Raw genomic sequence first — 11184 nt, 5'->3', positions numbered from 1 at the left:
GATGGTTTGGTTGCTTGTCGAGGGTGGTGGGATGCTGGGGAGGTTGTTGAGGTTGTGTATCGATAAAAAGGGAGCTGTGGCTTCTGCGTTGATAGCAGACGACCAACGACAAATCTGGTTTTTGCGTTGTTCGCCAAATGCGACCCCCCCAAAAAGGGCTCGTCCTCAGCAGCAATCATTACGTAATCCCGCTCCTGTGACGGGGGAGATATGTAATTTTGGAGGGACTGGAAGTCCTTGTTCTTGACCAAGGTAAGACACTATAAAGAAGTATTCATGGTATCAGACTGGAGCTCCAACTAGTTATTGAGCCTGGGAATTCTCCAAGTTCAGGCTACTTTTGTTGTAGATATTGCGTTGTGTAGAATATTATTAATTAGAATCAAGTACTTAATTATTACCAACTACAATTTATCGTGACCTCTCATTCATTAATCATTCTACAACCTCAAAATGGACCTGAATATTAACCTAGAATCGATCGCACTAAAGTGCATACGACAGCTCAAATTTCTTTGCACGCTTATTCAAGTAAGGATCCATAATAAGCCTTGCAGCAACCAAATAAGTCCAGCTTTAATCCGACGACAGAAACTCCATGTATTCCTGTTACAAAAACGAAAGTGCCAAAAGGAAAAGAAAAAAGAAGAAAACGCCAGTCCAAACACATTTCAACAACGGAAGGAGAAGAGAAAGGAGGATGATGATGATGAAGAAGAGGAAGAAGAAGAAGAAGCAAACATCGATGCTATTGAAGAAATCATAAAATCAAGTCCCGTATTCCTTTAATAAACAGTTCTTTTTGAGTCATTTTTAGGCTTTCATAAAACAGCCTCGAATCGAGGAGTAAAAACTAACCATTTGTGTCCCGTCCCAATGTTCTAATGCCATGTCATATTGAGGGAAAACGATTTGAGATATATCAGTTATGAAAGGACGAATGAATGAGTCGAAGGGAAAACAATTATGAGTTGCAAAAAGTGCATTACAAAGTAAATATGCATGGCTTAGGATCGCCGAATGGGAAGGAATTAGAAGAAAACGAATAGGGGAAGAAGGGTGAAGAAGAAGAAGAAAAGGAAAAAAGGCGGAACAAAAAAAAAGAGGATATGAAACATACTTCCACAGCATCATATCCTCGCAATGGTTCTCGCGTACAAGTTGGGAAGAAAATAATACAACAGTAGAAAGATCGACCGCAGCTACACCGCAGGCTACACTTACCCCCTATAAACCACAAAATCCGAGGGTCAATAACCCTAGGTGCACCACGAGGACCCATAGTATCCCTACACTTCAGGGGTCTGGCCACTACCCCTATCGACTTCTTCGACTTTTTGTCCGGGTTCTGGCGTCCCATCCACACTATCGATATGGGTATTCAAAACTCCGTTCTCAATAGCATTCTGGTCCAAAACAAAGTTCTCTCCTCCCATCGTTGACTCAATATCCTTCAATCCATCATTGAATGTTTGTAAACTACCAGGAGACAAGGCCGCAATCCAGTTATCCAAAGCGCTCCCATCCTGGAAGTTGAAATTGTCCATACCACCCATATCGAAGTGCGGAATATCGTCAGCGTGGCCGGCAAGGTTCTCAACATTCTGCTGAAGTTCCTTAAGACTTTGGTCAACAGCCAGTTGATGTTCTTCTAAGCTCCTTAGCTCTTGATCCGAGGGAACAACAGGAACAGGAGTACTGCTCAGGGCACCACCCAGAGCCAGCATCGCCGGATTATTTCTAACAAGTGCGGTGCTGGGGATCGAGATCTTTCCTGGAGTAGCAGCGGGCGTAACCGAAGCGTGACGGACAGATGGTTCCTTCTCAGTCGGAGTATCTATCTCCTGAAGACGACCCATATCCTGCAAACGGCCATCCTCATCAGAAGAATCAAATTCCGGCACACCCTTGTGATTATTAGCGTTACTTCTCCCATCTTCTATCAGGTAACGAGTACGCTTAGCCGGACGGGCGTTGCCCAAATCCGCTGCAGGGTGCTTGCCGAACGTTGGGATGACAGAGTTGTTAGTTTGAGGCATCATTCCGTTCTGGTTCATACCGTCAATGTTCTTATTATAGACGGACGCCAAAAATTGCAAAATATTGGATATAGACATCTCGTGGCGATCGTGCATCTCTTGAAATGCAGTAGCCTGCTTAGTAAGTTGTTGGTGTTCCTGTCGAAGTCGAGTAATCGCTGTCGAAATCATGCTTTGCTGGTTCTTAAGCTCATTAAGTTGAGAAACGATATGATCGACAACTGCGTGTATTCCATTATAGGGCTGGGCTGGTCCACTTGGTTTGATATTGGTGACATGGGCGGGCCCGGGTTGCGAAGGGTTTGGAGGAGCGTAAAATTCCTGCTTACTTGCTCCGGAGGGTGTGTCTTCGAGCAGTCGAGGAGCGCTACCGTTGCCCCTTTCGTTCTCATAATGATCATCATCGCTAATGATATCATCGTCACTCTCTTCCTTCACATTCTCGAGCTTCTTGCCACTTCCGCTCTTGGATTTCCTCCCAGCCTTTGGCTTCTCGATCAAGAAAAGCATATCTGGGTGACCGCGTTTGAAGTATTTATGCTCATATTCAAGTCGGGCCTTCTGTCCATCCATCGAGGCCTTTAAAGACCCGTCTGTCATTCCGACCTTCTTGTGGAAATTGTACATATTAAGTTGTCGAACGAACGAGGCAAAATTGTTATGCTTGAAGACTCCGGGGATGAGTTCCTTAGAGAATCTATCCTCGTCGAGAACAATAAAGGAATCCCCATCTTCAGACCAACGAATGATGTCGTAGTTGTTCTCGTCGTTTACAAATCTAGAGAAGAGAAATAATCACGTCAGCATCCATACCCTTCCATGAGCTCCCCTCCTCTAAAGCACACGAGCAAACACCAAAAAAAGATCGGTAATATGCATAGAATAATCTAGAAAACAAAGTTTGCTAGATAAAAGCTAGGAAGGGAAAAAGATATACATACGTCGCAACTTTCTCCACAAATGGAGGAAGTTTACTCTTTTTCTTTGATTTAGCATCCGAAATCCTCTTCTCCAAATCTTGGTCTACTGGATACGTATCCTCAGCCCCAAATTCTTCTGTCTGCTGGGCCGCTGTAGTGCCATCAAGGTAAGTGTTTCCGAACCCGTTCCCAGGCATTCCGAACGGTCCCTGTTGCATATAGGGAACGATCTGGCCACTTTGGAAGGGAACTTGGTTGAGGTTTTGGTTAAGATTCTGGTTGAGGTTCTGGTTAAGCATGCCGAAGTTCATGTCTTGGATTCCGGGAGCGGCATACGGGTCGGCCTCGAAACCGGATTGGTCTGGTTGGATATCCGCGAATCCTCGCTTACGGGGATTCATCGTATGTAACATTAACTCTTCCGAAGGAAGGTTCCTCAAGGCTCGGTATTTTCTTTCTCTTCTCGACGCGATAAGAAAATGTAGTGATTACAGAAAACAGGAAGAGAGCCGGTATCGCCTAGTTAGGTGCAGAAAAATGTAGGAGAATGACCTTTTTTTTTTTCAAAAAGGAAAAAAGTAGTGGAAGAATATATTCAATGCTAGGTCGATGGTCTATGCGAGAAAAGAGAAGCAGAAAGGGAAAGTCACAGGAGGTGATCTTTATAAAGCCTGTTTCCTTGAACATAATCACGGTTGAAAATGTTAGCCTGGTGATGCGTAGAAGCTACCGTTAAGCAGGGGAAGGCTACGGAACGAAAGAAGACGATAGATTGGGCTGTACACGCTATGGAGTCGTACCTAGATTGATGATACCAAAAGTCGAAGGAGCGCCGAAGGGTCTCTGATAGAACTCTCTGGGTGCTGGAGTACGAGTCTGGATGGATATATGATCTCGGCAGCACTGTCGGAACCTTCTCGCCAGGCTAAGCTTTTTCCTCGGCGCTCGCGAGCACGGTGGGTGGTAGTACTTGTGTGTACTAGTGTACCGTAAGCAGTGAGGCTTTTTGAGATCGTCGATGTTGGATATGGATATCGTATCGTCAATCGGAATCGTAAGGATCAATAGGCAGTTGAAACAGTCCTAACGGAAAGGAATTCAATATCTAGAAAATTTAGCGGGGTTTTTCGCGGTTGATTCGTTCGTCGGACGGGGGAAGCCCGCAGCAGTTGCGCCTTTTACTGGGTGCAGAAGGGGACATGTCAGCACCCCCCATCGCCAATAGTAGGCGGCTGTTACCCGCGCAGGGGAAGACAACGGATGGTCTACACACACCTGTTTAGGAGCTTTGGATCGCCAATTCAATGGCGAAAAATGAAGCAGGCCGGAGGATCCGCGACAGCTTGTAAACGGATTCGTATCGGGTATGTAGATGTTTGAAAGCTGGGACTCGGGTGGCGCTTTGATCTTCGGGGTGGATGCACACCTGTCGAGGAGGCTAGACAGAATTAGTCGATGGAGATGAGGATGGCTTGGGGAAACGGTCGCAATCTGAAAATTCCAAAAGTGGTGACGTTTGAGCTTCGGCTTCAACAACAGCTTTGAAGGCCAGCCGAAAATAGCAAATTCTTAGAGACAAACAAATCAAACACAACACTCGCAACAACTCCAAATAATAAAATCCAACAGGACAAAAACAAGGCTCATGTGTTGCATCGATTCTATTAGCTAGCATCGATCAAAGCTAAGCTAAGGCCTCCCTTATATATACGCTCATCTCGCCAACTTATAGATACAAGTGAGTACTACAGACTTCATAAAACTTCATTCTCCATAATAATGCGAACCAAATCACTGACTTCCGCACGCTCTAGGGGGTTATTCACCCAATTCCTTGATTGGGATATCATTTCGCTGATCAGGCCCTTCCCAAACAAGGCGCACATTGCACACACAGATGGCCCCCAGGAAGGCTGAGAATTGAAGGAGCAACAGGATACCAAACAAGCCTCCCCCCAGCAAAGAACACATTAACATTCGAACAATCTTCCAATACGATGGGTTGGTCAGCAGATCTGGTAGCCGTTGGTTGGATCAAATAAACAATCTCAAAGATCTGCGTTATCGATTAGGGATGCCCCACACCAGATTGCGAGGGAAAAAAAAAAAAGAAAGAAAGGTTGATCACCCCAATGCGATGCTCATCATTGAAAACCTGCGGTACACAGGATATCCACCTGCATCGAGAGGAAAGTAGATACAGATTACAGTCATATTGTTTCTGTTCCCATCAATGAGACGGTCCTCAACAACAGAGGTTGATGGCCCAACCATTGGGACAACTTCACCCCGCCTCACGGCCCCGAACAACAGCCTCCGCGAGTCTGCTCCCCACTAAGAATGTCCGTCCACACTACGGTCGTCAGATGGCCCAAGCACCAGGTAAGTCAACCAGGAACGCAGCATTAGACTGTCAAGACGAGCAAGCACCAGGATAAGTCAAGGATCATACACGCTAAACACTTACATAGTACATCATGTACATGTCAACATACATTCACAAATCGGAATGGCTCCAAGCAAGAAACAAAACCGTTCAATCCTTGACAGCTACCTGTATCATACGACAGTAATGGTAGTCACCTGTCTGACGAATGCACTGCCACGTATCTACCATCTTCCAAAAACCCCTCCCCCCACCGGAGCAGGTCGCTAGACCAATTACCCATGGCATATGATCACTACCCCTCACTTCGCAGGATAAGCTTAAAGCTTATAAGGCTCATCAAGATAAAGGACATATTCATATGTATCCGCAATAAGTGTTGTGTTAGTGAATAATATCAAAACAATTATAGACTCCGCGAAATAGAATCTCTGCTTTGGCAACCCCCTTTTGTCGCCTTGTCTTTTACCTAGTTTGCGGCTTGGGGATCATATCTGGATGAAAGGGTCAAAGGAATTAGAATTTGATGGATTGTGGTCATAATTCGATGACTCCAATCTAGGGATACCCCATCCAGTGAAGTTGTAGTTTAGTTGCTGCCAAAGCAAATCGAAAAAATTCCGCCGCCACCAAGGTATCACAGCATATTTTAATTTTACGAGTGCACAATATAAATTCCACTTGGAAAAAGATTTCATTTCGTCATTGACTAACCTACAAAGCCTTTGAAAAAAAACACAGGAGTGATTGGTAGGAGAGGGTTGAGAAAAAAGGCTCTTTGTAGAGGAAGTGGTCTGAGTAATGTGATGGAAGGTAGGATTAACATGACGAATGCGTGTCAATTTCTTCCAAGCAGTGGTTCAAATTAATAAAATGAAAAAAGAGTAAACAAAGGATGAACACAGACCCCCCCATATATAAACTCCTTTTATCATGAAAAGAAAAGGAAATAAGAAAAAGAAAAAACAGTTTTGCATGATTCATAAGAGACGTGAACAAAGGAAACGAGAAAGAGGAAAGCGATGTACAATTCCGATTAGAATTTTATCATTTTTGTGAAGACAAAAAGAAAGAAAAAAGGGAAGATATTATAGAAGCACTGAAAAGGTAGAGTTGACAAAAACTTTTGGATATGCGAATTGTTTAGTCGACCTCCTCAACAGTTGGGCCATCGTCACCACCAGCGTGGGGAGCACCACCAGCGGCACCGGGAACGCCACCTGGAGCACCACCAGCACCGTAGAACTTCATCATGATTGGGTTGGCAACACCCTCGAGTTCCTTCTGCTTGCTTTCGAACTCGTCCTTGGTGGCAGTGGTGTTGTTGTCGAGCCATTCAACGGTCTCGTCGATGGCCTTCTTGAGGGTCTCCTTGTCAGCAGCATCAAGCTTCTCTTGGGCAGCTGTCTCTCCGAGGGTGTTTCGGAGAGAGTAAGCGTAGCTCTCAAGTTGGTTCTTGGCCTGGATACGACCGGCTTCGGCTTCATCCTCAGCCTTGTACTTCTCAGCCTCAGCCAACATGCGCTCGATTTCCTCCTTGGAAAGACGACCCTTGTCGTTGGTGATGACAATCTTGTTTGTCTTACCAGTTCCCTTCTCAACGGCAGAGACGTTGATGATACCGTTGGCGTCGACATCGAAGGTAACCTCGATCTGTGGAACACCACGAGGAGCAGGTGGGATACCGGTAAGTTCGAACTTTCCGAGAAGGTTGTTGTCCTTGGTGCGAGCACGCTCACCCTCGTATACCTGGATCAAGACACCGGGCTGGTTGTCGGAGAAGGTGGAGAAGATCTCGGACTTCTTGGTTGGGATGGTGCTGTTACGCTTGATGAGGGCAGTCATGACACCACCAGCAGTTTCGATACCAATGGAGAGAGGAGCAACGTCGAGAAGGAGAATTTCCTGGGTCTTGGAAGAGGTGTCACCGGAGAGAATGGCAGCTTGGACGGCAGCACCGTAAGCGACGGCCTCGTCGGGGTTGATGGACTTGTTTGGCTCCTTTCCGTTGAAGAAGTCGGAGACCATCTTCTGGATCTTGGGGATACGGGTGGAACCACCGACCAAGACGATTTCGTGGACGGTAGCCTTGTCGATCTTGGAGTCTCGGAGGACACGCTCGACTGGTTCCATGGTGGAACGGAAGAGGTCCTGGCAGAGTTCCTCGAAACGGGCACGAGTGATGGAAGTGTAGAAATCGATACCCTCGTAGAGAGAGTCAATCTCAATGGAGGTCTGGGCAGAAGAAGAAAGGGTTCTCTTGGCACGCTCGCAGGCGGTTCGGAGACGACGGAGAGCACGAGCGTTGGAGGTAAGGTCCTTCTTGTGCTTCCTCTTGAATTCCTGGACGAAGTGGTTGACCAGACGGTTGTCGAAGTCCTCGCCACCCAAGTGAGTGTCACCAGCGGTGGCCTTGACTTCGAAGATACCTTCTTCGATGGTCAAGAGGGAGACATCGAAGGTACCACCACCGAGATCGAAGATGAGAACGTTTCGCTCACCCTCGGCCTTCTTGTCCAAACCGTAAGCAATGGCAGCAGCAGTTGGCTCGTTGATGATACGAAGAACGTTGAGGCCAGCGATGAGACCGGCGTCCTTGGTAGCCTGACGCTGAGAGTCGTTGAAGTAGGCTGGAACAGTGATGACAGCGTTGTTAACGGTGCCACCGAGGTAAGATTCAGCGGTTTCACGCATCTTTGTCAAGACCATGGAAGAGATTTCTTCTGGAGTGAAGGTCTTCTCCTCTCCCTTGAACTCGATTTGGATGATTGGCTTGCCACCCTTATCGATGATCTTGAAGGGGAAGTGCTTCATGTCGGACTGAACCTCAGCGTCAGCGAACTTGCGACCGATTAATCGCTTGGCATCGAAGACGGTATTGTGAGGGTTCATGGCGACTTGATTCTTGGCAGAATCACCAATCAGACGTTCGGTGTCTGTGAAGGCAACCTATTACAATGAAAACCCATGTTAGCATATCCGTCCATAACCGTGTTGTTTGAGTTGAGTTGAGTTGAGTTGAGGGGAGTTGGGTTGAGTTGAGGGGATGGTGGGGTAACGCGAAGCTGCCCCACCATGGATGAAAGAGGGAATTGAAGGAAGGAAGGAATGAATGAAAGAAGGAGGGATTGCTTTAACTTACGAATGATGGTGTGGTTCTGTTACCCTGATCATTGGCAATGATTTCAATTCTGTCATCACGGAAGACACCCACGCAGGAGTAGGTGGTTCCCAAATCGATACCGACAGCTGGAGCCATCTTGAATGTGTGAGTGTGTATATGAGAGGTAGAAGAAAAAAAGAGGTTATCGAAAGAGGATTCTAGGAGAGAAGTCGATTGGTTGGGTCCTTGATTAGCGAGCTAGAAATAGAACAAAAAAAATTGGGTATCTCTGCAACGGTTTAAAAAAAGGAAAAAGCAGGTGAAGAAGATGAGATGATGAGAATGGAGAAGAAAAGAGCTGAGAAGTGAATCGAGCTTCTTTTTTATCTATTCAAGGTGAAGGTGAAGGTCAAGGTGATGATGATGATTGAATGCGTGTAGGTGAAGTGTACAAGCAAGTGTTGGTGGAATTGTAATAGAAAGCAAGTAGTGAGGTGTAAGAGGAAGAGGAAGAGTTGGTTGGAGTGGAAAGAGAGGAGGAGGATTTATACGGGGATTTGAGACGCTAAATTTTTTTTTTTTGGGCAGGATTCTTACCTTGTTTCACGGATGATGGACAGAGAGAGAAGAAGAGAGTAAGAAGTAGTGGATGTGAGGTGGTTGTGGATGGTTCTCGATGCTTCCTTTGTTGGCCTTTTAAGAAAGGCTGGCAGAATTTTCGGAGTGTCGTTCGATGTGGTTCTGCGGGATTCCAAGCTGCTACATCATAGCCTACCCCACCAATCACGTGACCGTACTATCATTCTCTCCACCTCGAATTGATTATTAGTATTAGTATTAGTCTTAGTATTATTATTATTATGAACCTCACGTCAAGAGCTCACACAATTCGAGCTGACTGACAAGGCTGGTGCTAACGAGGTATTAAACTATTACTAAAATACCGAGATACTCCAGTAATCCCATGCATACCATATGCACGATAGTCCTAGAAGGATTCAGATCCTCGGGCATGACACACACACACACACTCTCTCTCTCGACAATATAACGGTTGCGGATGTGCGTGATCTCATAGGATCTGATATGAATATCGATACTTATCGATTAAGAATAGTAGTAGTAGCTTAGTCATCAGAACAGAAACACACAAAGAAAAACGTGGATGAAGACGCCAAGACTGCAGACAAAGTCGATCGAAGCAAAAAAAATGCAACAGTTCTAGTGTTGCCAAAGAAACACACTACTACTCTATGCACTGTGTACCCCTCATTAATATAATCTGAGTACTCTACTATCGGGTATATAAAATAGTAAAATAATATGACCCTCGAAGACCGCATCGCCGCACTAGCCATAACAACCTTCTCCTCCCTCCCCGCAAAATGCAAACCCCGACCCCAAGAATGGATCCCCATGACAGCCATCATCCTCCAAACATCAGACGAAATCCTCCATTTAGCCTCACTAGCCACAGGTTCCAAATGCATCCCCTCCACAACCCTTCCCAAAGCAACGGGCCTTGTCCTTCACGACTGTCACTCTGAAATCCTCGCCCTTAGAGGTTTAAACCATTTCCTTCTTCAAGATGCTCAGCAGATCCTCACAGACCCTGACTACCAATCCCCGTATTTAATATACAACAACCGTAACAATTGCAATAATATTAAGAATAATGATAATAATGATGATAACAATGACCCGGATACCCCCCCATTCACCCTCCACCCCTCCATCTCAATCCACCTCTTCTCAACCGAACCACCCTGTGGCGATGCAAGCATGGAATTCATCATATCAGCCCAACAAGACCCAACCCCTTGGTCCCTCCCCACCACCACCACCACTAACAACAACAAAGAAAACACCCCACACCCCAGTAACCCCCTCCCCGGCCGCTCCTACTTCTCAACCCTCTCAATCGTCCGTCGAAAACCCTCCCGTCCAGACGCCCCTCCAACCCTTTCAAAATCCTGCACCGACAAACTAACCCTCAAACAATTCACATCCGTCCTATCCTCTCTATCTTCAATCTTAATCTTACCCACAAAAGCAGCTTATATAAAAACATTTACAGTCCCATTCGACAAATTTAATCAAGAGGGTTATACCAGAGCTTTTACCCCATCCCCCCCGAATGGAAGACTTTCTACCTGTATGCATCTTGTCGATAATACCGGTATAGAAGACTATTCATTCCACCCATTATCCCCCACTCCGCTCTCCCAATCCTTCCCATTTACCTCATATCCATACTCAAAACCCCCTCCGCAAGATACGACGACTAAAGCCTCAAATATCTCGACATTGTACATCAACCACCCTCGAACTAAACCTATAACAGAAGTTCTCATCTCGGGTGTAAAGCAAGGAAATGCCCAACTATCGACCGTTCGTGGTGATAAGAAGGGTAGCGTGGTCTGCAGAAAGAGAATGTGGCTATTCTTACGTCAAATAGTCGATCTATTACCATCAAACCAATATCTAGATACCAAGACCAAAATAGAGAGCAGTAGTACATATTTCGAATTGAAGGAAATAAATATACATAGCACACAAAGCAGGATTAAGATGAAACACATTCTCACGGGAGCATTGAATGGATGGGAAAGAAATATTGGAGACGATGATTGGGGCCTCTGATTCTGGATTCTCACCAACTATGATCATTATTCAGTACTTAAGTACTAGTCTAGTTGTTTCTTAAGTACAAGGTGTACATGTATGTCCATACCA

General features: G+C 45.7%; 3 protein-coding genes across 3 annotated transcripts; 1 reads left to right on the top strand and 2 right to left on the bottom strand.

The window, feature by feature from the left end:
• Positions 1 to 1289: 1289 nt before the first annotated feature.
• Positions 1290 to 3360, bottom strand: AOL_s00215g256 (uncharacterized protein; the record flags this gene model as incomplete). Its single annotated transcript, XM_011129458.1, has 2 exons — positions 1290 to 2817; positions 2981 to 3360. 2 exons carry the CDS (start codon positions 3358 to 3360, stop codon positions 1290 to 1292), a joined length of 1908 nt encoding a protein of 635 aa, XP_011127760.1.
• A 3128-nt stretch (positions 3361 to 6488) lies between these two features.
• On the bottom strand, positions 6489 to 8604 carry AOL_s00215g255 (uncharacterized protein; the record flags this gene model as incomplete). Its single annotated transcript, XM_011129457.1, has 2 exons — positions 6489 to 8294; positions 8488 to 8604. The coding sequence occupies 2 exons, from the start codon at positions 8602 to 8604 to the stop codon at positions 6489 to 6491; spliced, it is 1923 nt and encodes a 640-aa protein (XP_011127759.1).
• A 1167-nt stretch (positions 8605 to 9771) lies between these two features.
• Positions 9772 to 11091, top strand: AOL_s00215g254 (uncharacterized protein; the record flags this gene model as incomplete). The annotated part of the gene is made up of 1 exon (XM_011129456.1): positions 9772 to 11091. The coding sequence occupies one exon, from the start codon at positions 9772 to 9774 to the stop codon at positions 11089 to 11091; it is 1320 nt and encodes a 439-aa protein (XP_011127758.1).
• Positions 11092 to 11184: the final 93 nt, after the last annotated feature.

The sequence above is a fragment of the Orbilia oligospora genome (genome assembly GCF_000225545.1).
Source record: "Orbilia oligospora ATCC 24927 unplaced genomic scaffold scaffold00215, whole genome shotgun sequence".
NCBI classification, from domain to species: Eukaryota; Fungi; Ascomycota; class Orbiliomycetes; order Orbiliales; family Orbiliaceae; genus Orbilia; species Orbilia oligospora.
This window is presented reverse-complemented; position numbering and strand designations above follow the sequence as displayed.